The following is a 26,343-nucleotide window of genomic DNA, read 5'->3' as shown; positions in this document are numbered from 1 at the left end:
CATGCTGAGAAGATATTGAAATTCACTTTCTAACAGAGATATAGATGCGTGGCTAACACAAATCTCTCCAGGCACTAAAGGGGACATATGCCTAACCCCGCAATCATTTTTTCTTTTACTATAATAGTGCCTTGTTACACTGGTGTAGTTTATAAAATTCCACTCAAGTGCGGGAAAGCCTACATTGGACAAAGCAGCAGGTGTATCAATATCAGACTAAAAGAACACAGACAATCACTTAACAACCCTAATGCTTCACATTTAACGTCGCATTGTTTCAGTTGTGGTTGCAAACTTTTGTTTGAAGACACAAAAGTCATTTCACATGGAAAGATTGGGGGAGACTTGTGTTAGCCAGACATCAATATCTCTGTTAGAAAGCGAATTTCAATATCTGCTAAGCACATGTGTCAATCTCAAGTAGTGCCTTTCGTTGTTTTTTTTCCTTCCCTAGCTTTTGATACGTTCAAAGGATAGTCTTTAGACCTTGTCATGTTTGTATGCTGCGGTATTTGCAATCACTTATATATATGGTGATAGTTTCAATAAAGATTTAGTTGAGTTAGCGCTCACTCTGTCTTTATCTCGTTTGCGAGTTTGTCCCTTCACACTACAATCCGAGAATATGTTATTGTACCAACTAGCCCTTTTCTATCCTTTTGCATTATATTTCTTTATGTCATATAGCCCGAAAATATGGTAATACTATATATGGGCACCCACCAGCATTTAGTACATAGCCACAATTTTATTCAGAGATCACATTAAAACTTCTTTCGAGTAAAAACAAAATCACACAAATAAATAATTCAATGACAGGCCAAAGTTTCAAGAAAGTCCCATAACATCAAAAGGAGAAGGTAAACCTACTTCTTCTCGTCCACATGAACTTGTGTTCTCGATAATTCGTGTCCCAATTCTCTAGAACGACATTTTCCCTGTTTCGAAACACTTGGCAACTATTGCATTGGCACCATCATGGTAAGCACTTATCACACTAGGAAGCTTCTGCCACACAATGAAAAGATAACAAATGGACACAACACGGAGCTGTTAATCACCTTTTGGGATGATGCCAGGATCCATAAATGTGGCCAGAGAGAAATTCACAAGCACGAAAAACGTCACAAAACCCTGCACAATGGGGATGCTGTAGTGGTACCGACCAGTCAACTCTGGGCAGCTGCAAACGTAGGAGAGGATGCCACAACTATTAACATGAGCATTAAACACAACATGCTGTCATTTAAAATAAAAATGGTGTCATCTGTACACGGTGAGGTACTTTACATGTTACATTAAAAGAGAGAGAGAGGTTCACAGGAATGTGGAGGCTTGGAAGCGATTAACCGTGGTAAAACAAGGATTGTCGAAATGCTGGCCTCAGCGACATTCTTTCTTTGATCAATGTTGATGCCTTTATTGTTATCAGAATTTTTAAATGTTGCCTGTGGCACATATTCCAACTCTACTCATTGGGCTGGATTACTCAAAGACGTAGAGACCCCTTGAACATGAAATTGAAATGCATTATTGACTAATAAATAAAATTTTGCTAACTGACTTTCGGGCACATATTGCAATTTAAGAATTGGGGCAAGGCATATCCACTTGGAATGACATACGAGGATAACCCCGCTTAGACATATGCAATCCTAGATAAAGTGACGAAATGCATTACTGTGCTTTTACTGAATGTATGGCGGCAATGATCTTAAAGAAAAAGAAACTGGTGCTAACATCAAATTTGTTAGAAGTGGATGTACCTTGAGAACTCACTGGCTTCAATTCATAAATTGCAATGTTGCACAACCTAATTATTTTTTAAAAGTTCATTAGTGAAACTGTTATTTAGTCACTTAACACATTTTAATTCCATCTGGTAGTAATCTCCACCTCTTTGAGTAATCTAAATTAAGGATTAGAATTGTGCTATATGGCCACAGGCAACTTTCATAATTTCTAGACCTGGTATAACAAACACAACCAAAGATACACCTTGTTTTTGTGCTAATATGCATTAAAATTACCATTTCGCCTGCAAATTATATTCACAACATAAACATCAGAATGCAAATGACAAGTAAGTGCTTCCACCAAAATTTTCAGTGCAACTAGCAATGCATAATTAATCCCTGTAATGCCCAAATGCTACACTAAGTTTAATAGCACAAAATTCTGATTTACGCTTAGGAAACAATACATAGCCTATAGCTGCGTTGTTGATGTGCCAGAGTGAGCCTTCAGTTGTAGCTAGTTAAGCAAACAAATTACTATAACAATGAAGCTTCACTCAGGTAATAATATATCACTTATTTTTTACACGAAAGTACTCTCCATGGCCACAAATAGACGTGAGCAAGTTTTACTATTTTCCCTGATGCGTAACTCAGTTTGGACATTACAGGGTTCATGTGCGTCTTGATGATAAGGACATCGCCATTAATCCTTTTAAGGTCAGATTAGCAAGCTAAAGTGAGACGGAAAGTGCCATTTCAAACTTGAGGCGGGAATAGTGTACAGGTAGAAATGTCATCCGCAGCATCCCGGCACAACAGGGAGGACGTGCAGCAGGCAGATAGCACCTGTTCCTGGATAGCCAAACGACTAACGCAAACATATGCTCTCTAGCAGGTCAGCCAACAATGCACGCAACATTTCTCTGTGAATGCGACCTGGCAAACTTTAATGCCGGGCAAAATGGCTATTATTGCTATTTGAAATGGCATTTGCAAGTGCTCTGGATCATGAACCTCGTTCTGCAGTTTCTGTGGGTGAGAGGGCACCGCTAGACATTTCCACTGAAGCTGCTGGGCCATTTATTCCATCTTTCAGAACTTGATAGACATCCAACTATTATTAGCGGATTTTGTCGTGTAGTCGTTCAATGTGTCCTTCTGAAGTTCTTTCGCAACTTGTCATGGGTTTATGATGTTTAAAGCTTTCGATTCAACTGGTTATACTAAAAATGGCAATTTCGTTGACATTTCTTTCATGTGTTCAAATTGACACATGGCTTGGGCTGGATCATTCATTTACAAACTGTAATTCTTGCTCTAAGTGAGAATTGGAACTGAATGCTAACATGGAATAGCTGAATGCATTGTTGTGGTACATAATGATAAACAGCTTTTAACTGTTTTCTCTAGTAAAACTTGCCATTTCGTAAAATGCAATTTAAGATATATTAATATACAAAACGCATTTTCAGTTCGCTCAATGTGGTTTTGTATGCAGACTCGCTGTATAGCGAGACATTCAATTTTTTTTTTCCAAGTATTTTTTTAACAAACCTATCCACCTGTTGGGTCAAGATTGTGAGAAAGGCTTGGGAGCATAACAGAATGCACCATTGAATAAACGTCAAAGCACAATGCTGTGACGAACAGCCAGAATAATGGAACCTGCTGTCACTGAGCTCCGTTCACAACAGCAGATCAATAACACCTGACATTTCATTCATTTGTTTATTTGTTTTGCAATTCCGATTTCCCAAGAGACCCTATAGAACTGCGTGTTATTCAAGCAGGCGTTCTTTGTGAACAATGGTGAAAACATGTGTCGTTCATAGCCTGATGCTGTTGACAGACACTCTCAAACGGCCAATGCAACAGTTTTGAGGGTGCAACGTTCCAGCTGGCCGTGCTGCTGGCTGAAACACCATCACGGCAGAAATGTTGTCTAGCAAGTACTGCGAGCGGCTTATCTTGGAGAATAATGGCGCGTACAATAGCCGCTGCTAACGGTCCAAGCTGCCACAAACAGCATTCCTCAGGCATTTCGCCTGTTATCAGTGGTCAGGCGTGTGCGCGCTGTGGCCACCGCAACCGTGCCCGTCTGCAAATAGTCTACGTGAAAAGAGAAACGTCTGGTAACTCTCTTTCATACGAAGGAAACGCATGAAATGAACACGTGCGTCAATCTTCATTACACTGCCATCGTTTTTCCACATAGTGAGCACGGGAAGGCGCCTCGGAGTTGTATTAAATGAAAACGAGACGCAAATCGGTTAACACCGCCGCTCACGAATTCCCACCAGCGAAGCTGAGCAGACCGAGGAGGCATGACGAACGATCACTCATTCGACACCACTTGAACAGCGGGAGGAGCAAACCGATCCGCAGCGCACACGGCCCCCAGCGTGCGAGCTGTCAAAATTGCTCATGCGTGCCAGGTCAAAAGAGCAGTGAACCTAGATCACCCGGTGATCCAGCCGACGAAGCATAGCGTAAGCAACCAACGGAACAAACAGCAGATCAGCGAAGGCGAGCGGCAAATTTCAAACTTTCTTCGGCTATGCCATTGCGGGTAACCCCGGGCTGTGGCGCAGACCACAAAGAATGACCGGGCCCGTCTTGCAACGCCACATGAACACGTGGGGAGGCTCACGCACGCGCCCCGCGAATTCTAACGAGCCCGTCCCTGATGTATCCTTGCCGGGCGTTTCTTACTCGCCTGACACACTTATTATTGCGACAAACATCAAAATTAGGCTTAATGAGCCTACACGCAGGGGTGAGAAGCCGTACTCACGGAAACACGAAAAACAACGTTGTCGCTGTGATCAACAGCGTCCAAGCACACGTCGCCGGTAGAAACCTCGTCTTCGACTTGCATTTGGGCATTTTTGTCGACAGTTTAGCCGCCCGATCGGAGTTTTTACGAGTCAATCATGGGTTAAACGCTTGTCACTGAGCAGCTTCAGGTTAACATGGCTGATGACCCTTCGCGTCCACTTGGAGTTGGAGCTCCTCGATGTTCCGTCGGAGAGCGACCATGATAGTCTCCTCAGGATCGGACACATTGAGTATGGCTAGAGATGGACGAAGTCGCCGTACACGAAACCATCCAACCCGACCGTACTTCTGCTACCCCACAAATTTGTCGCATCCACTCCCATCTCGATACATCTCCGGCAGAAATCTCGCGTCACTGTGGCCAGGCTGGTTCTGCGTAACCAGCTTATTCCGCTACCTTCTTGCACGGCAGCGGTGCCGGTCACCTCTCATAAGTATCCTTCATCAAAAACACAATTATATTAATTTCTGAGTGGTAAACGATCAAGTACCTAATCATTTTGCTATCAACAAATGGATTTTTTGATCACATATGCTACCCCACATCACCCGCATTACGCATTACTAATTAAACAAAACGAACAAAACTAAAAGTAATAAGGTTCAGTTAAGTCATGTAACAACATACTTTTTATAAGAGAATTAAAATAAATTCTTAGAGCTCCAAAACACGTTTTTTAATCTATTTTTTTGCAGCTCTGGAGGCTTGTTATTGTCCATCGGCGTTAAATAGAGCCAATCCAATCCTGCAATCGTCAAATGCGAACAGTGGCGGTGCGTCGACCGCTCTTCTCGCCGTACCCTCCCAGTTTCTGATTCGCGATCCCCTGATGTCTTCTCCCTCGGCGCCTTCAGTTAGCTCACTGAAACATGCTGAAAATAAAGGTAAGAACTGTGTTAAAGTAGTGGGCGTAACAACTAAAAGCTAGCTCACGTTCTTCTTGCTGCCGGGAAATTAGTCGCCGGTGCTCGACGGGCAACTTGAATTGAACATTGTGTGTATTTGATTTGCGATCTGTAGAATTGAGAGTCGTTTTGCTACGACAACCGGTATTGCAGTTGTTCAGTAATGAGTGTCATTGATAAATAGAAGTTTTCCTCTTAGAAACTACGTGCGAAAGCGCAACGATCTCGAAGGAGTAACATAAACATGCAGCTGCAGCTAGGTGTGCATACGGGTAACTCTCTTGCCGACTTTGTTTCTCAGGGCTGGCACATGTCAGCGCGAGTTTATCTTTCATCCTCATCTTTGTCTTCGTGGGCTTGCCCGTGTGGTGGAAAACGACAACAGTCTACCGGGTGAACCTGCCGTACGATGAAATTGAGGCACTGAGCACCGTGACGGTACGTGTTGCTGTGTTATCCAAGCATCCCGAATACAGTACTGCTGCATGCGAGAAGCGAAAGAAAATAGAGAGCAGGGTCGATCTCATTGACATAACGTTTGCCTCACCGACTATCTGAAAAACGTTTCATCAATGAGGCAAGCTGCAAGCTGTGTTGAATGATACATGTGAAACATGCGTCTGACGTACAAAAAAAAAAAAAGAAAAACTTGAGTAGTCACACACACACGCTTTGTCTCAGTTTGTGTACATTGCGCAATTTCACATTTGATCAGCACGCATTATGAAAAGCAATCTGAAAACATTGCATGTATTAGTTTTCTTTTTATTTGCTACAGGTTTTGTTATATCTGCGAGCAAGTATTAAAGGCCCACCTTTGTTGTTGGCATGCTTGCATACATAGATTATAATTGGGCACAGGAATGTTTTATACAAGCTGCAAATGATGAAGCTGTGCAATGCTAGCTGTGAATAGTGCAAAGCTTTGAGGTGCTGCAGAATCCACTGCACACATGAAAAAAAAAAGGTAGGTGTACGTATTTGTCATATGGCAGATGCTTAATACTGTGCATGATGCTTACTGTCATTAATTTTTCAATTCCCGTAATCGCACACAGCATGGAATTGCGCTAGACTGTCATGTTCGTACTTGGATAGTCGTAGGTACTGTATTCGTGGACCATGTGTATTTCAACTCTTAGCAAGTACATTATAAAAAGAAATGTCTGACATATGAGTGTGTTCAATGTTTTGGCAGTTGGTATCCATTTCAGTGGGAATTCTACTTCTGTAACGAAGTACATCTTCTGCATTCAACTCTGACAAGCTGGTCGCACTCTCTCTATTGTGCAGGCCGTACACCGTATAAGGGTGGAAGTGGTGTCATGTGACGCTAGTGTGCCAGTTCGCAAAGGATTTATTCAACGTCTCGAGGAGGCCAGCAGACGAGATGCAGCAAACATTGCTGAGGTTAGCTTTGCCTACGAATGGACCGTGCGAGAAGCCCATCAGAATGAAACGACACTTTTTACAAAACAGCTGTCCGGTAAGCCTTGTGATTACCCCTTGCTGGTATTTAATTTTTCTTGAAAATAATTCCTAAAGCCTGGTGTGGTGGCAATGGCAGCAGGCGCTAGAAGTTTTGTACCTCAAACTCTGTACTGTGGCTGCGCAGCCGATATGATGGGGAGGCGCACATAAGTGAAGCCGTTCGTGCATTACTTTTTCGTGCCAATTTTGTTACTCTCTGTCAGAATACACCTGCACTCTGCATATTTCCCACATTTCTTCTTTATTTGGTTGCCACGTTAGTTTTCTGATTTGCCATGTAAACCATGTGTCAACATGTAAAACAGAGTCGGGACCTTAGCGAAGCTGCTACAGCTTTTAGTACCGGCCTCTCCTGTCAAAGAAGAAAATTATCATTTCAGAGGTGTACTCATTTGATGAGATATTAATTTAATATGAAACCAAATGTGGAACAATGATTGTTTGGGTTAAGTGAATGAGTTGTAGGTTTCAGATCTGCAGTGGCCTGTGAGACATTCGGTAGTGTAGGGCTCCAGAATAAATTTGACTAGCTGGGGTTCTTTAATGTGTGCTTTAGTCGGAGCTCTCGTGTGTTTTCTGCATTCTGCCCCTATCTCAGTGTAGCCGTTGCCATCAGGAATCGAACCTGCAACCTCAGCAGCAGAATGCCGTAGCCACGGGGCTATCAATGTGGGTGCAAATGCAAAAAAGACTGTCAAGTAGGCTAGTTTATATAGTCTATATAGGTTATACATAGTTATATAGGCTAATTTTATAGCAATCTTGTAGCACAACTCTGATGCAGGTAAAATACTCTGAGACAAGCTTTATTACAGTGAACAATTGTCCACTAAAACACTGTTAACTTAGCCACTCTTATGGCTTAAACGTCTTCAAAAGTCCCAAAAAGCACCTATTCTTTTTAAGCATGTCTTTTAATTTAAACATCAGACAATTTAGGTCGGTTCTAGGTCTCCTGTTAGATTCAAGTTATAGACGTTAAGTGTAACGTAGTGTATATTGCGGTGCAAATGTTAATGCTAGCAATTTTAAAGAGTATGTACTGACATGATATTTTCAACATTTCATTTTATTTATTTTTTTATTTTTTGCATTAAGTGAAGGCTCTGTACCTCTAAACTCTAGGGAAGAAAATTGTGAAAAGCCTAGGAGCACTGTAAATAATTTAGTGTAATAGCTTGTACATAGCCATTTTTGGTTTTGTTTCCCAGAAGGATACTGTACTGTGACGTCATGACACAGTATGTAATTACGTGGTAACAAGACATTGCAGTGTTCTGTCGCTTGGTCACCTCGTGCACTGCTACTCATCGGGAGAGCTGATGTAGCAGCATAGCAGACGACTGAGCAAGCCGGACCAAGTGTCAAAACATCGCAATGTCTTGATTTCATGTGACCACATGCTGTATCGTGATGTCACTACACAGTGTGCTACTGGGAAGTTAAACCGAAACTGGCTGCAGAAAAGCCATACACTAAATTATTTAGGGCGCTCTGAGGCTTGCGAGTATTTTTTTTCCTTGTGTTTTGAGGTCTTGGACCTTCAAATAACGGAAAAAAAGGAACACTAAAAAATATTGTGTCTGTACTCCTTTAAGGATAACATGAGAAAAAGAGAAACATATGAATCCGATATCACCAGCTAGCTTAATTTTATCAGTGCATTCGGTTTCTAGAAGTATGGCTTGTAAATTAGGACTGACTGCATGACGACATTTCTTAACATTTGTTTTGATGATGACTTATCCGCATAAAAATTAAAGCAGGTATGGTGTACCTGAAAGCAAAAAATAATAATAGTTTTTGACTTGCAGATGTTGATGAAGTTCTCCACAAGACAGACCTCTTCAAATCTCGGAACCAGCTGTATGTTGTTATAGCTCCAGAAGGAAGCACTGATGAGTCTGTGACTGTTGGACTACACCAGATTGTATATGTGAAGGTCAATAATGGTGAGTTATTCAAGTAATGTCAGTGAGCAAAAGTATAATATAGTATTTCTTGTTTTGTTTGTAAGGTTTGTAGGAGGGCTAGTTGGCCTATCCATGTTTACATGAAAGTTAGGTATTGTTCCATATTTTGCCTCTGTTGTATGCTTGCTTGTTTGTACTGTAAGCCCTCAATAAAGGGCCATTACAAGAGCAGAAATTGAGGTCATATAAGGTAGCAGAAATAATTTCGTGTGCACCATTCTGTGACATCCAACAAATGGTTGCACTGGTCCCATTACACACATCGCTGTCTACTATAGGTAGAAGTTTAATGGAAAATAATTGTTGCAAGCATCGTGCAGCCTAACAGAGTAATTAAATCAAAGCACTGCTTTATCAGATTAAGTAAATGTAGCCCATTAAAATATGTATTAAGATTGGCGGAACTAACCAAAGAATCTGGAAGCATGTTCCATTCTACAATTGCACTAGGAAAACAGCGGTATACTTATAAGCATAATTTTGTGTTAGTTGTGGAAAAATACACATCCTTGTATATTGCGAAGTACAGTTTAATCTTGTAACCTTCGTAGTGTAACTTTCACTCGAACTTGTTTTGTTAGTCATTGGTCATTGCAGTTTCGCTCAGTGTAGTGGCACAAGTAGCGTGCAAACCAAGACCAGCTGTGCGCTGCCTCTAAAGCCTGGCCACCATCTTCATTTCCAGATGTTGGCATCCTGTGCAACAACATTGTCAGTGCTGTGAGGCAGTATGCCATCAGAGAGAGCACACTGAAGAGATTGCACACTTCGCACAAGGCCACAGAGCGAGCAAAGGCAAGCATGTATTGACTCTTGAAATCTTAAGGGACACAGATATTGCAGCAGAGCAGCTTGTCATTACTTAGCATTGCATTTCTGCACTTTGTGATAATGGTACAAGCATCAGGATTGTATCACTTTTTATATTCTTTCAAGTGCTTTTCATGCTTTTATCTATTCCAGTCGGGCAAGTTGTTTCAAGTTCATCATTATGGCTAAGCAAGAGGGACAGTGTGAAACCACGAAAGCTCTCCATATAAAGAAAAACCATGGATTTTACATCTCGGATACTTCTATCAATCCGCTTGAACTCGAAATCAGTCTTAGAAAGATTTGGTCTGGGCTAGTAGTATGAGGGTGCACATACAGGTGGACTTTTTGTATTTCTCCCTCACAGTTTGCAATAAACTGTCAGGTGTTAGTTCAGCGCTTCTCCTGTCTACTTATTTTTATGTGTCACCCTCCATTTTGCAATGTCGTAATAATGAATGTATGCATGATGTAAAAAAAAACAGTCACTGCCAGTGCACTTGTGGAGTCTCTAATTATGATATTGACTTGGACAAGGCTTCGGTGATCACTGAAGAAAGAAACTGGATTGCATGGGATTATCTCGAGTCCCTTGCAATCCAGACTACAAGATAAACACTGAATTGCAATGATTGCAATCTTCTGGCCGCATATGTAAAATGCTTAGGTTCAGTACTGTGATGTCCTCATTGTTTCAAGCAGTTGGTGTCCGTGGACGAGGCTTCTGTGTGTCTGTTTGTCTTATAGCTATCAACACATGCTTGGTCGGTGTCTTTCCAATATTTTTATCATGAATTTACTACCCAACCGGGCAAGATGTCGTGTAACCATCTAGTATTTCAGCCCAAACGCAGTAGCTACAGAGTAACTGTAGCTACTGTAAACATGAAAGCACCCACTGCTAAGCACATCATTTGGGAATGCTACTTTTGTTCTTGCTGTACTCTGACATTACTACTATGAGCACTCCTGCCATGAGTCGCTCATGGTTGCAGAAGATAACAACAACATTGAGACTAGTGGAAGACGGAGGCACAGTCTAACTGGGGTTATTCAGACTTGCTGGTTGAAGTTTGAAGTTTCAGGGCTATAACATGCCCACACTACAAAGTTAAACATTACTGCTATTGGAAGAGCCCATCTACAACAAAACTTTCACACCATTTTTCTGAGAGAACGGATAGTTGTCATCTTGTGGACTTTGTGCAGGTTTCCCCATGAGCATGTTGAGGCTTGCCTAGATAGAATTGAATTGGGAATGCATCCTGGGGTAAGTGTGACAGTGCAGGAAAGGCATATTTTTGTATGAAGGAAAAAAGCTATCATCCACCCTTACTACTTATCTTTTTCATAATGCCTCCTCTACTTTGCAGATTTTCGCAGAACTCACTTGCTGTAAGCCTGTTTTTCACAGCATAGATGCATATAATTTGTTGCATCTGCTTATTTGCGCAGCTTGACAAGGAACGCATGAGACCCTTGAGCGCAGCCACAGAGTTTGACGTGACATTCACGCTTGTTGTTCCCGAACCGCAAACCCTGGACGTCTCATGGCGAATAGAGGATGCAGTTGAAGGTGAGCAAACCCTTTTTTCTTTTCTTTCTTTTCCTTTTTTTCCCCCACATTTACCGACAGGTTGTCAGTTGTTTAAACAGAAACTGAATTTTGTCATAAACCGCATTGTCTTGTTCGTTTGTTTTAAGGCAGGCTGGTTTTTATGACTGGAAATGTAAACTCTATTGTGCAGTGTATTTGAAGCCGTTTCTGGAGAAGATCTCACTGGTTGCCAAGGTGCACGTCAAGAGCCAGGTATTTGTAACCATTTGGAGGTGTGCTTCTTATGAAGCAGTTGTGTAATTGTTGAACTGGTGAGTTTATTCCGCTCTGCCAGAAACTGCTTTCCACTGCTAGTTTTACATAACGTAACGAAACCACAGTAGTGATACTTCATAAGAAGCCAACAAGCACTGGCACCAAGGACAACATAGGGGAAATTACTTGTGTTTAATAAATGAAATAAAGAATAAATTAATGGAAATGAAAGTGGACGAAAAAACAACTTGTTGCAAGTAGGGAACGATCCCACAGCCTTCGCATTACGTGTGCAATGCTCTACCAATTGAGCTACCGTGGTGCCATTTCCCCATCCGCTTTCTCGGTTATTTGTGTTTCCTAGTAGAAACCTGGGAGTGTTAGCCAGCACCACCACTCACAAACCATGGTGGCGGATGTGGAACATCCTTTCTACCGCAGGCATCACGAGAATGTGTTCTTTTTGGGTGAAGGCAACCGGTCCATAAACCCACACATGCTACCTGAAGGCATCAGTGTTGCTGGATTGCACATGTCCTATGTTGTCCTTGATGTCAGTGTTTCTTGGCTTCTTATGATATGACTAATAAAAATCGGGTACCTCGATTAACCCCTTTTCTTCTCGTTTAGTTGTAATACTTGTACTTTGTGCAAATCCGTTCTTCCCACAGAAATAGTTTCTATAGTGTTTGTCTACTAGGTTCTTTAACTAGAGCTTAGTAGCTAATTGTTTATATTTGTATGTTTCAGCCACAGTATGACAAGGCAACAAGAAACGTTGGCTACGTTTGCAATGAATATCGCTCAGATAATGGGTGTCATAGGAAAAACAATAGTAATTTTTAATGGGGATAGCACTATGTCAGTTGCACTATCCAGTGTCAGTAACTGCGACAATTCCAAAAGCAAGCTCATTCGTGTGTGGGAAATTGTTTTGCGCATGCTGCATTAATTTCTTTCAGTCGAGGGTCATGTACTTGCATGCCTAGCATGGCGTGGCACGCTTTTCTGATTGCTTCACGCTGCGTGTCACCACGATTTGCGCTGTATTTTCATGCACATATCCTGCCCCTGTATATTATCTGAACCCTGAATTACAACAGTTGGAATAAGAAGATTAGAGGGGGTGAATCTGCGTCTGTAACCCGGCACAAAGGAAAGCCCATAAAACATAGCACCTTGTATGTCCAATCATCATACTGAAAAGTGCAGAGCGGTTTCACTGCAATGAGCAATGCATTGCTGTGAAGCCACACTCGAAGGTAAAATTGGTGGATAATATGGACCATGCTTTCTACTTGGGCTTCTTGCATTCTTGGCATGGATTGTATGAATGAAATATAATTTACAGAATGCAGCAAGAGACAGTAATAATAAAAATGTAACCCACTTATGCTTGCTATGCAGTTTGCAAAGTAACATGTGGAGTTAATCACTATTCTTTTGCCGTTTCTATGTCTGTGGTAAACGAGAAGAAAGGGGGCTAACTGAGGGGCCCGATTTTTTATTAGGATGAGCAGTTAAAGTAACAGTTTGATACAAGTTCCAACTTTCTATGCCTTTATGTTGTGTGCTTTTGCTGTATGCCATGTGGGATTACTGATTGCAGAACAAAATTATTAACCTTAACACCTTATCAAGTTTAGGTAATAAATATCTGCCTGATATGCTCTTAGCAGCTTGAAGACCTGCTTGCAGCTTACCGGATAAACTTCCATTAATCAAGGTGTCATATACACACTGGAAAAAATCCCAAGAAAGTGCCAGCCCGTTGCGGTTGATTTCAGAGAGAGCTATACACTTCAAGCCCTTGCAAAGTTAATGATTGAGCCACATGGTACCCTTAAATGAGTTCTGATGTGCATGCCTGTTTCCAGTCGAAATGTTAATTCAAGGCACATTTTCATCATCTGAATGATTTAAACCAGAGCTGAATGGAGGCAGATAATTTAACATTAGACACGATGCTGATCTTTCCTAATCTTTGTTCGGTCTTTGTAATGGCTGGCAAATACTCTTTCTGCAAAAATGCAGGTGTTATTTCTCACTCCACTGAAATTAAGGCGGCGCTTCAACCAAACCCGCGGTGCATACATAGCAACGGCTGACCAACTTTCGTTGATCATAAACCCAATCGAAGGAAGCACTGGTGAGTGAATCTCTCTTGTGTTATTCTTTGAAACTGTCATCACAGAATTAAAAAAAACATGTTTCGCTCGAAGCGTGAAGCAATGACAGTGATTGCAAGTGCAACTTTGGAGACTGCTGCTTCTGTTTCCTCCTTGTTCTTATTTTTTGCTTTTCTTTCTTTCTGTCTTCTTCATTGATTTCACTTCGGGTGTTGAGAGGCATTGTTTGAATAGTGCATGGCGTCCTGTCTGATTCTTGTTTAGTTATTTTTTTCTTTAAGTCTTGTTTCTCTTGCAGTTATATTTATGTAGCAAGCCCTGCGTACCAGTGTCGGTAACTTTTCTTGGACAAAGCTGCCGGGACACGGCCCAAAACACTCAACTTTTAGAAAAAAATCACTATGATGATGATAATGAATCACACGAATTTTTTCATTTCTGTTGCTCTAGGCATCTTGTTCATTACTTTTTAAAACTACAACTTTAAGTTATCTCCTGCGGTGTGCAAGTCAATAATGGGAATGTGAAAAGGGGAAAACACTCCCCAATTTTGATACTATGCTTTGCCCAGGAAAATAGCTTTAAAGCATGCAAGTGGCCCTCTAGTAAGCCCTTCAGTCTGTTTCAAGGAGCAGCAACAATTAGATGTGCACATATCTTCCTTGAAGTGAAATAGGGGTGATGCTCAAGTTCCTTGCGGAATTCTATAGGGGCAAAGTCACTGACTATAATTGACATCATTAAACTATTGTCAAGTCTTCAAAAAGACAATTCTACCAAGGGGCCTAAAAACTCATTAAATTTAGTGACTTTCTCACTAAGTTAATAACATTGCTTTGCTCTAGATCATCCCAAAATGAAGGTACATCTGATGCGTGGACATACGTCATGCAATAAGTTTAGTGAAGAAACTATCACGGCTGTTGACATCATAAGAAAGAAGGCATAGAACTCACACGTAGGCCCGTAGTTGGCAGAAAGTTACGCGAACGCTTGGTTCCAAGTAGGCTATGCCATCTTGTTGACAGGAATGAAAAGTTTGTCAATGAGAAGAAGGAGTGCCATCCACCCGAAGGTAGTTTTGGTGCATGAATGCCTGAAATTTCGAATCGGGATCGAATACTTTTTTCTTCATTTATTTATTTCCTGTTAGCATAAACTGTGTGATTTGCACATCTCACTGTTCATGCTTTTTGCTCCTCTCTCCACCAGGATTTCAAGCGTCAATTCGTCCCGTTCTCAACTTTGTTGTCTACGTGGTGCCGCAAACTCATTATCCGCTCTACATATATGACGACCAAGGTATGCATGAGTGCTCTGCACAACGAACCCAATATTCCTGCCGGAAGTTATTTCGAGGCTTGTAAAAAGGCTAGCACAATGTACTTTGTTTTATGGTTGTTGTAGCATGAAGCATATTTTATTTTGTTTATATTTACTTCAGGTTCATACAGGATAAGAGGAGGGAGTGGTTACGAAGCAGCAGAATAATAGCAAAATGTACTGTGAGTTGTGCTAATACCATGAAGATCTCCAGTGATGCTGGAAGAGCGGGTTAACGGTGTCGCGGCCACGTGCCCTCCATGCTGGCTTCTCCGCCAGGGTCTCAATAAGTAATATGCCTGTGATAAAGTTTACTTCTCTCTCTCCGGATAGTACAATGTCAGCTAGCATTTCACAAAAGAGCTTGTTATTGGTGATGGCTGCTACACTTGGGAGAAGCACTGGGGAGTGAATACCTTTTGTGCTGCTGTCTGAAACTGTGAAACTGTTACATATTGGCTGCTAGTGATCGGCAGTGCTATACCACAAACACTGTTCGAATTGTTCACTGCTCATATACCTAGACTTTTCCAGCTTGCTAGCTGGTGGTTACAGCCATACTTACCCAAGTCTAATGTACTGTGGTAGCTCATTATATGGCACCTCGCTGTTTAGCGCTAGTTTAAACATTTCTGTACTGCAGACAAGCTATATGCATCTTGCTGATTCATACGATAACACTGCTAGTGATGAGCCCAGCTGTTCATTAATACATACTGTATGAAAGCTCCCACTAATAAATGAGAACCGTATATGTTTAATCTCGTGTGACTGCAGAAAGACTCGATGGCATGAGTGCTCCATTTAAGGTAATTGTGTGTTTCATTCCATTAAAGAATATTTAAATAAAATGCAAGGATGGCCCCGGTAGGGGACCATGTGTGGTAGTGTAGTAACTTGGATTAGCATTAAATTCTCACATATTGCTCATCACGGGCAAGAACACTGTCAGGAATATGGCCCATTATATTGGTATTTCTTGTTTTGTTTTGTCATTCCTCATGGTGGAGAAGGGTCAGAACCAGTGAATGACTAATAGTAATTATGACAATAATATTTCTTAGCTATACTGTTGAGTCCAGAAGTGATTGCAATAGTGATAAGCCTGCCCAATAGAAGCTAACTGGGTGCTGCATAGGTTCTTTCTTGCAGAAGGCAAAGGAACATGAAGTCTGTTGATGTGTTGATTGAGCAGTGGCATGCAAGCATATTGCACCAATAATTTGGCAGACATAATATGTGTTCCAAAAATTTTGGAACTTTAGTGATAAAGTAGAGGTGCAGACTATACGCTTATGCACAATCACACCCCTTGGTGTAGCTTCACAGCATAGCATTCTCATTTCTGTGAAGCCATGGCATGCTTTGCGAGCCATGAGAGCAATGATGAGAGTAGTGATAACTGAACATATGCAACAAGACTGTTTATGGAGCTACCCTATATGTGCAGGATTGTTTCTATAAAGAATTGAGCTTTAGCATGGCCACAATATTTCTCCCCCTTTTTAATTAAGGTCTGTAATTGGGCATTCAGGAGGAGGAGGAGGAGTAGATTTTAATGAAGAGAAAGGAGGAGAGGTCGGCCTGGAGAGCGTGTCTCTAGCCTGCTACTCCTCATTGGGGAATGGGGAAATGGGAAATACAGGGAAAGGTAGGTGGCGGATGATTATGATATGGTACAATGAGATACTATATAGACGTTGTCCAATATGCGGATGCGCGCTGGAGATGCAATACACTAAGAGTAATCTTGTCCATACAAAAAGTAATCTTGCCACAAAAAGTTTTTGCGCAAACACATTTCGCATTGACTACATGTCTCACAGCTTCTAGAGGCAATCGTCTAAACCAGTCTCACTTAAAAAGTTCAAAAGTGCTTTTATGGCACGTTGGGCACAGTCAACACTCCTCCACACGCCCAAAAGTTTTTATTCTGAAAAGGGGCAGGAGTCCAAGCTGTCAACAGTAGATTTGAGTTTTCTTCGTTCGGCCGCATATTGAGGGCACACGCAAAGTAGGTGAGCTTCAGGATTTCTGTCTGTATGTGGGGGGTGGCGAGGGTGCACATGGCTACACTCACAAAAGCCTGGCAATCCTCTTTTAGGCGAGGTTTGCGAGTCTGCCTTTATTGTGGAGGCAGCCGTTCACGCTACGTGACCATACGACAGGGCCAGCGTATGTTCATCTCTGCCTGCTATCGCAAAAGCACTCTTAATTTGCATTAATGCTGCCTTGAAAGTTCAGAACTGATGGGGGTGTAAAAATGTATGAGCTGCACAAGCTTGTTGACAAGGTCTAGTTTTACACTTGTCATGGTAACTTTTGATCTTTGCTGATCTAACAACGGAAAAAAAATTGAAAGCTTCATTTCACTCGACCCCTGGTCAGTCACACAGTGCTCTTCTTCCACCAGGCAACCAGCTGCAGACCAACTCATTTCTATCACCCAAGTGGGGTGGCGTCCTGTTCTACAATGTCGCCAAGTTTCCAGGTCCTGGTGAAACTTTGCCACAGCCCGTAGAGATTGACATGCGCTCTGTATTTCAAGTGTTCCTGGCCCAGCTCCGTCTTCTGGTTGGTCTGCCTGATAAGAGCTATGATCGTGCAGTGCACTACTTGGAGAGCCCAATGCCTTCATATTTGGTGAGCAGCTGTTGTATTTTATTTCTGATGATAGACGTTTGCCATAAATTTGCCCTTTCTGAAACAAATGTAATTCTATGTGCTGAAAATAATGTTTTATGAATTCTTTTGTGTCTTTAGCATCAGGCAGAATTAACAAGTAGCACCAAAATAAGTTGAAAATTTTGAAGTTTTCAGTGAGTTTTACGGTCTCCACAAGTGAACGCCACACCTCAACTCCAAACACTATTTCAGTTACACAAGCAAAATAGAATGTTTCATGTGCAGTGCTACATCTTAAGAAAAAATACAGCAAGCCCAGAAGTTTGCCTGATGTAAATTATGCTGCTGGCAAGCACTGAGAACCAGATCTTTCATTGCCCTTTTTCAAACACACTTGATGCATAATAACCAATATTGCAGCACAGGTCTGATTAGTAATGTCCTGAGATGTGTGCAGTTCATTTCAAATGTCATTCTTTTGGTTAGTTATTGTGGTATATATGTGATATACATTACCTTGGCGTGTACAATTAGACACATTTCCACAGAGTGATAGCCTGTTGGAAGGCTGATGTTGTGTGCAATATGAAATATGCACTTTGTACATTTTCAGAAGCAGAAGCATTTGAGTACAATCGAATCCTGGCCACAGCAGCCACATTTAGATGGAGGCGAAATGCGAAAACACCTGTGTACTTAGATTTAGGTGCACATTAAAAAACCCCAAGTGGCCCAAATTTCCCGAGTGCCCTGCTACGGCGTGCCTTAATCAGATTGTGGTTTTGGTGCATAAAGCCCCATTGTTTAACTTTAATTTTTTTAAGCATTTGAGTTGTGATCTTGTGGCTTGTGACAATATGAATGGAAGCAAAATAAATACACTGTCTTTCAATTTGTATTGGTCATCTGTTCCTTTTGTCATTTGCAATCGGAGGTAGAAAATTCTTTCAGGTCATTCAAAACAGATTATAAGGCTAGGTACTTCCACGTCACAAATGATATCTGTGTAGTGTTCGCCCATGCACCAAGCACTCCATTTCTTCACAATAGAATCCTGTCATAAGCCTTCATCCTGATTGCATTATAATGCTTTGTCTCGGTAGAAAGCCTAGCATATTAACATAACCTGACAAAATCGTTAATATTCAAACGCCAGCAATCTTGCATATTAAATTGGACATGCACAACTTCAGAGTGGCGAAGCTCTTGGCTTTAGTCCCAGACGTACTACAACATATTGTGATGCATATTTAGGGAGAATCTTTAGTTCAGACCTCCCTGCGTCTTGGAAGTTATCGGATGAACTAATTTATGGCATATTCAGTTGGTCGTTTCAGAGTGTTCTAGCAGCACTACAACGGTGTATAAGAGCAACTAAGTGTTATTGCTAGCATAAGCGGTCTCCAGCAATGAAGCTAGATTATCACTACCATACCTGCTTACGCTTGCAATACAGCTTTAAAGCAATTTTTCACAACCTGTGTAGCAGTAACAGAGTGCTCTCAAACAACCAGCCAAATATGCCATTAGTCTTGTTTAAATGTTGAGAAATACAGTTCCCATTCAATCTTGTTGGCTGCAAGTCTATCTCAGCTAGCTTGCTCTGACAGTTTTATTGTGGCTGTTTGTTTGATTTTGCTTAACTTTATGCGTATTGTCTTTCCTTGCAACCGCAAACAGCCCTCAACTCCAATCTCATTGCCATTTCCACTGTGTGGAGTGTAATGCTGCCCCCCAACAGAACTGAAGTAGTCACTGCAATTCAGTGGTGTTCCTTGGCAATTCCTGAAGTAAGCAGTTGCTTGAGAAACATGCCCCCTTCTGCCACTTCAGTGCCTTCAACTAGATTCTCATAGTGCTTGATATGAAAATGATAGCTTAGGAATTGTAAAGCTGCAGTACTGATGTGCAGTGACTCATTCAGTAGAGGAGGTATAGCGCAACATTCCACACAGCAAAGTCAAGAAAGAAATTGGTGTCGAATCGCATTTGGGAGCTGGCGCTTAGTCTTGAATAGACATCATTGTAGCACTTCTTTGGTTGCACTCAGTGCAGCACTTATGTGGAGGCACCTGTGCTCACCTGAGACAGTTGTTACTAGTACTGGAGCTTAAATGTCAAATCTTGTCTTTTCCTTGCTGTATTGCTGAACCCTAGATTACAGTGCCCATTTTTTTTTTTTTTTCCTTTCAGGATGTTGCATTCCTCCTTAGGCGTAGGACTCAGGACTATTTGTCCACGTCTAGCTCTTCACTGAGCTCTCTCTCGGAATTGCTTAGCAAGATCTCCAATATCGTAGTCAAGGATGAAATCGGGGAACTTGTAAGTGTTCTTTTGCTGGATGTCAGGGCAAGTTTTTTTTTTGTGGTAGCATTCAGCGCAACAAAGACAAAGATGACAATGACGAGCCAACTGTGTTGTCGTCTTTGTTGCGCTGAAAGCTAACGTGTACAACTCACCCAGAAATGTGTACTAGCTGTCAAGCGGTGTTTTTCTTACAATAGCTGTTAGCCACGTCATGCTGAATGTGCCGTTATTGTCGCACCAGCAAAGCTAAGCAGCATTAAGCTCAATCACTCATAAGAAACGGGAGCCCTGGGAATGCCAAGTGCTGGTGGCTCCCCTGCTGCTGTGGTATCTGCATTGAGCGGTACACTTATGGCACCTCTGACAGGAGGCGCCCCTTCCTTCTCGCCAATACCGAATGAGCACCAGCTATCATCTGCAGGGCAGAGTGCAACATTTATTTTTAATGCCAATAGCGTATCAGCACAAAATCGATGTGGCTCTTTTCAGCTCAGGAGTGCACTCGACGCGTTAGATGAACAACTGTGCTGTGAGTATTATAATGGGGCATCTTTCTGCACATGCACCAGTCCCAATGTGAGCGTACACCTTAGTTACGGATTGGCCATCATGCTACGGTGGAACATTGCACCGAGGGGCAAAGCGTGTGTGTGCCAGGGCAGCCATGTTTGCACAGCGATGCAGTGCATATGCACGTCACTGTAGTGTATCGAAATGTTGGACCTAAAGCCCCAACACAGAGCATTCTAAATGCATCGACACTTCCCTGTCGCCTCCATTGCACTGCAATGCGTGGAGTTAACACTCACTATTCGCAGACCCCCGCCTCCCATCATTGAAGGAGGTTGGCTTTTCCATTAAGTGTAATCGCCCGATGGCCGAGCTCCCTGCATTTTTCGAACTCCAAATATAATGAGCCCCCTTGATACATTCAAAGCGTCGTTACATTCGTAGGCTGGCAATCCTGGAAAAAATGGATCTCATTATGATCATGCGGACGCAGTATCTTATTGTAAGCAGGCTTCCCCACACTCATAGGGGTGCAAAGTGGTAGAACTTGGCACCTTCCTGGAAGGCAACTATTAATCTTTCATCATTTAGAACTGCTTAGGGGCATCTCTGTACAGTCACCTAAAAGGCGACTGTACACCTTTTAGGCGACTGTACACCGTTTAGGTGAGTGTACAGAGATGACAGATGGATTGAATCAGCACCTCAAAGGTGCCTGTTTTACACGTTTTCTCATCTTTTTCTTGACCCCGATACCTTGGTCATTGCTGCTGCATGTAGCGTCATTTTGCACTTGTGCTAATTTATCGTACCACCTTTGCGACCTAAGAAAAAGTAAGCTCTGGCACCCTTTTTCTGGCGTTATGTACTGATGCAGCTATGGTAATCTTCAGGTTGTGTTCGCTGAATTAGTACATATGTTTGAAACATGGTGTGCAGAGGTAGCTAAAAAAAAAGGGGTACCTATCACCTGTGTAATATCCAGGCTGCTATATTGCCTTTGTAGACTGCTGTCTGAGGCATAGCGTATTTGTGACAGTGATTTATGTTCCTTGATCACTGCAATTTTTTTGAAGGCTTGATTTTCCTTATAGATTTACTCGTCTGTATCATACGCAAAACAAAGCTTCGATCTTTTGAACAGAGGAGATTTGGAGAACGCTTTCCGAAATGCCGAGGCTGCATTTTTGGCCTCTGGTAAGCCTTCTTTTTTTCTTTAGTGTTTAATGTTCGTACGCCTGATTTAACATTGTTCCTAGGTCTCGTTGACTTTATTTCCTTCTTGCAGAGAAAGCCTTCTTCGATCCCTCATTGCTGGCGCTTCTATATTTTCCCGATGATCAAAAGTAAGTTGCTACTTAGCACTTAACACATCTTCCTAATTAATGCAATGGGTACTGGCCAAAAGACCTGCCTTAAAGACTGTTTAAAGTCATTGGCTTTTGAAGGTTATCCGAGAAGGGTGCTGTCTTGTTGATTTTTTAGAAGGTGTTAGCTGCAGTGCTTCTGAGTTAAACAATTGTCATTGTTCAGACATAATGAATTTATGCCAGTGCTATGCTCCCACTGTTTCTTTAGTATTATTTCTTTTGTCGTCCGAGCTCTGGTCATTATATCTTGTATATTAAATTTTCTCTTTATTTTATTTTCCTCTTCTTATCATTTCAAACATCTTATATGAATGCAAACTTCGCTTATAGCAAGGCTGGCCCACCTTCAGCTTTCATTAAACTCTTTCTCTTGCTTTCTTTCACTGTTTTTACAGATACATTGTAAAATAACTGTTGTTAATGTTGTTGTTTTTTTGTTCTTGAGGAGATTCAGCAAAACAAAATTGTCAAGAAGTCTGCTAGAATCTGATAGTAACTTTAGTGAATCTGCTAAGAACATTTTCATCAAGGAGGATTATATAACAAACATACATATTGGACTATTATCACACACACACAAAAAAAACAAAGGCACAGAAAATTAAATGTTGCCATCTATTCTTTACCATTTGTAACCTCATCAGTTGGTACTTGCAGCAAGTTCGTGTATTGTGGCCAGCCAGTCGAAAATGTTTTTGCACATGATAGAAAAAAAGAAAATGTCTAAACCATGACTTTCTCAAGCCCCAGAGTAGTATGAATCTTGTAAAGAAGCTCTAGCTTGGCTCTGTTATTAATTCCATCGGAACAAGTGGAGTAATTTTGTTCAGCACCCACTGCACCAGCTTGGGTGAGGTTTGTTGTATTAGTTAGTCTGCCAGCCGTTGAGAGTATTTTTTTTTTGACAATTGGGGCAAGTAAAAAAAAATTAAGAATGAGCATAACATTTACTACTTCCCGAGCAAAAGAAGGGACATTGCAATTCTGTAAACTGTGTCTAGTATTAGGACATACAATGTGGACAAAATTGATGCAGTGTACTGATGACTTGACTGGGACTTTTGCATAAGTTGTAACTAATACTGACAGCATATTTGCTTGCCTTTAGATGATCTGACAGGTGTAGTGAACAGAGCTGCTGTATCTATTTTCAGGTTTAAATTTCGTGCTTTCTTTCATTTGCGATTTCTTTTTGTAAACATCGTAAAAAAAAAAATTTGAGGTCCTAGATTTTGCTTACAACTGTTGATAGAATAAAACTTTCTCTACAAGTGCCACAAATTTAATTGAAATCATGTCAGTTGCCAAATGAAAGCATTTCTGTATTTCACCTTTATTCAAATAGGGGAATCAAAGTTGGCCCTAAGTTAAAGCTTCTTTTTTAACAGGGTGCCAACCTTTTCCCCAGCACTAATAGCTAGCAAAAGCTCAGTTACCAAGCACGTTGGTCCTGTTGTCATTGTCATAATAGTCCAACATTCAACACTGCATTGGTTTGACTTGCAGTAAGCTGGTCTTGTCCCGTAGTGTGGAAAGTGCCAAACTTCATGTTACATAGTTTAAATGTTGTAAAAAAAAATTGCATGCTCTCATTAAAGCTCCCGCTTTTTCAATTGCAGATACGCCATCTACATTCCTCTATTCCTGCCCATCAGTCTGCCTGTCGTGCTGTCGATACGTGGCCTTTGGTGTTACTACAAGAACAGAAAAACGCCAAAAACACACAAGCAAGACTAAGCAGTATTGTTTCAGAGCACATAGCTTAAGTTATATTGACAACTGTAAAATAATGTAAAATATATATACGACCAACGCTTTTGTATAGATCGTGGTTTCATGTGAATGCTTGCAGGTTTTCCTGCCGATTTGGTGTACGTTTTAATTTCTGCCAAAATGTGAAAACTTGGCCGAGCTTTCAAGGACTTCAGCTTTCAAAGACAAGTCCAACATTGCTATGGCAGCCCGGTCAAGCCGCAGGTGAAATTGTTAGGACACATTAGATTATGTGTCAACAGTCGTTGCTTGCAGTGTGGCAGGGTCAAGAAGTGAACCCCACTGCAATGATACTGCATAACAAGACCGTAACATTGTCTGGCAGGCACTTTCCTTTATTTTTTCCGTGCTTCTGTTATTTGCATTATTGTTTATACAGTGATATGCTTAAGTGCCACTAACAGCCAGTGAAAGGCAGAACAAGCATTGAAGTTCGGATTGTTTTGTCAGTGCACTGATATATCTTGTCTGGCCTGGGACATGGGAAACAAGGCATGGCTGACACCACTCACTCTTCAGCCATGTGTAATCTTGCACTGTGTGTAGGGGCCAAGGGGAACTCTAAGTGAATGCCCTCCACTTATTGTGAAAGTTGCCGCACTGGAAAAGACAAAAGCAAGCTGCACAGCATAGGCTTATGTTCATGCCATTTTACCCAGCACAGTAACCATGTTTAGAAATGCCAGTAGCCAGCCAGCCCAGCTTTCAACATTGGTAACAGCACTTTTGCCCCCATCCTAGGCGTGTTCCACTTGGCGCCTAAGGCAGCGCGATTAACCCATAGCAACTAGCTCGAATGTCGGTTAATTCACCGTAAGTGTCCCATTCTTTGACCTGCGCGTGCTGCAACAGTGTAATCAGTCTCAAAGTTGCAAGAAGTCAGAACAGCCGGCTAATGTTAGCCACCAATACTTCAATGTGTTTTATTTTTATTTTTTTTTTTTACAGTCAACTTCCACACTTTCGCTCGTCTTTTCATAACACCTGGCAAAGGCCAACAACTGAATGTGCTGCATAACTGTCACGACGCAGTTAGAAACGTGAAAAATGAACCAACGTCAACCGGGCTCTTCTTAGTTTTCTGAACATGAGTAACATCCGGCTTCGTTCTCTTACACAGTAATCACACAAACGTATCGCCACAAAATGAAAAAATTATTCACAAGGGTGTTCCACAGACTAAACTACACGTGCACGCACATGCCAATGCATTCTGCGCTTCACGACAGCATTGCGACATGTTCATGCACATATATATATATATATATATTTCTTTTTTTTTTCCTCGAAGTAAAAGCTTAGCATAAAAGTACAACCACTGTTACAGCAGTAGAAACAAAAACTTGCTTACAGTTTATACAGTTTTGAGGAAATGGAAATAGGGTTAGCTTTTTTCTTTTGTTTCACTGTTGGTGTCATCGTAAGACCCGACAAAGTAAACTCACTACTTCAAACAGCATTTTCACCGTGACACACTTTGTACAAAATAAACTACGCAATCTTAAATTTTGCTGCATGCTGCAGGCGTGTTTCTCGCACGGTGAAATTGGGGCACTCGCAACATCCTTAACGGTATGGTGCCAAGTAAAAAAAAATACATATGAATGACAATGCTTGAAACAGCTGAATGTTTTCACATGCCCATAACTAAGACACCAAAGTGCAACACGGTAAGTCCGAGCATTTTGGCAGGTGTAGCTCGTTGGGTTTAGCTCTCAGTACAGTCAAGTACTCGTTGGCGGTCGTAGAAAGCGGCCTGCTTCGACGACTCATCCTCGTTTCCAGACATTCTCATTTCAACAGCCTTTGCTCGGCAAAGAGACATCCCCCAGTTGACAACACTTGAAGAGGCTTAACAAGAAGTTCGTCCACAATGAAAAGCACTATGTCAAAAAAGTCTAGGAAAGACCCAAGTCCCGCAAACCTCTCCTCGTCTCTGACAGTTTAGACGGCAAACGCATCTACACACCTACTAGCATCATGCCAGCTGCGCACAGTTGTGCTTACATATATCCGCTAAAGGCGCTTGCATTGTTGTCACACAAAATGTAGATTGGCCCCCTTATTCACAAACGGGCTTTGACTCAATGCACTTTCCTAGACTTGTCTTCGTAGGAAGGCGTTGTCCATCAAATAAACTCTACTGATCCAACAGTTCCCCAGTTGATTTCTGCAGCGAGGGCTTCCAGAGAAAAAATGCACTTCCACTAGTGTTCTTAAAACTACATCGCGTGCCTGGTTACAAAATTTTAGCTTGGGAATCGCAGAGGAGAGTTACTGAAGGTGTGTCCACCATTTAAGTTGAGGTCGGCACCACTGTCCACTTTTGTAGCCAAGGCAGCATTGAGTCGAGGAACATTTAAGAATGTGGGGGGCAAAGCTCCATTAGCGTGGTTGACACCGCAGTTCCGGCTTTGAACCACCATGAATCTACTGAATTCGAGCGGCAGCTTTAGAAATGTGTTGTATCGTGTTAACAAAAGAAATGGCACAAAAAACTAATTTCTGTGTTATCACTAGTATGACAAACAACCATTCTTTTCTTGCTCTGTGCCAGGATTTCGCAAAGCGGCATTACATTCTTTTTGTTTTTGCTCTTAGTGGAGATTGCACCCATGCCAAGTGGTTTTTAAGTGGCTATGCCTTCGGCCTCAAAGCATGGTGCGCGACTCCTCGACAGATGGGCAAAATGCGACGAAAGACTTGGCAACAAAAATAAATGTCCGACTACAGAGC

General features: G+C 41.7%; 2 protein-coding genes across 3 annotated transcripts in view; one reads left to right on the top strand and one right to left on the bottom strand.

The window, feature by feature from the left end:
- LOC135910683 (palmitoyltransferase ZDHHC8-like) overlaps positions 1–4,961 on the bottom strand; it is a 36,402-nt gene extending 31,441 nt beyond the window's left edge. The window contains exons 1-2 of one of the 2 annotated variants that reach the window (XM_065442723.2): positions 4,534–4,961; positions 1,062–1,183 (exon numbers count right to left, since the gene is read on the bottom strand). In XM_065442723.2, coding sequence (XP_065298795.1) covers positions 1,062–1,183; positions 4,534–4,625 — 214 coding nt within the window. In that variant the 5' untranslated portion in view covers positions 4,626–4,961. The remainder of the gene's footprint in view (positions 1–1,061; positions 1,184–4,533) is intronic. The other variant, XM_065442724.2, reaches the window with a different exon arrangement.
- A 368-nt stretch (positions 4,962–5,329) lies between these two features.
- On the top strand, positions 5,330–23,658 carry LOC135910684 (GPI transamidase component PIG-S-like). Its single transcript, XM_065442725.1, has 14 exons — positions 5,330–5,462; positions 5,785–5,921; positions 6,777–6,969; positions 8,789–8,926; positions 9,633–9,742; positions 11,213–11,333; positions 11,506–11,567; positions 13,605–13,719; positions 14,912–15,001; positions 17,436–17,665; positions 19,841–19,969; positions 21,559–21,661; positions 21,753–21,810; positions 23,454–23,658. The coding sequence occupies exons 1-14, from the start codon at positions 5,408–5,410 to the stop codon at positions 23,569–23,571; spliced, it is 1,659 nt and encodes a 552-aa protein (XP_065298797.1). The 5' UTR covers positions 5,330–5,407; the 3' UTR covers positions 23,572–23,658.
- The last annotated feature ends 2,685 nt before the right edge of the window (positions 23,659–26,343 follow it).

This window comes from Dermacentor albipictus, chromosome 2, assembly GCF_038994185.2.
Source record: "Dermacentor albipictus isolate Rhodes 1998 colony chromosome 2, USDA_Dalb.pri_finalv2, whole genome shotgun sequence".
Taxonomy (NCBI): Eukaryota; Metazoa; Arthropoda; class Arachnida; order Ixodida; family Ixodidae; genus Dermacentor; species Dermacentor albipictus.
This window is presented reverse-complemented; position numbering and strand designations above follow the sequence as displayed.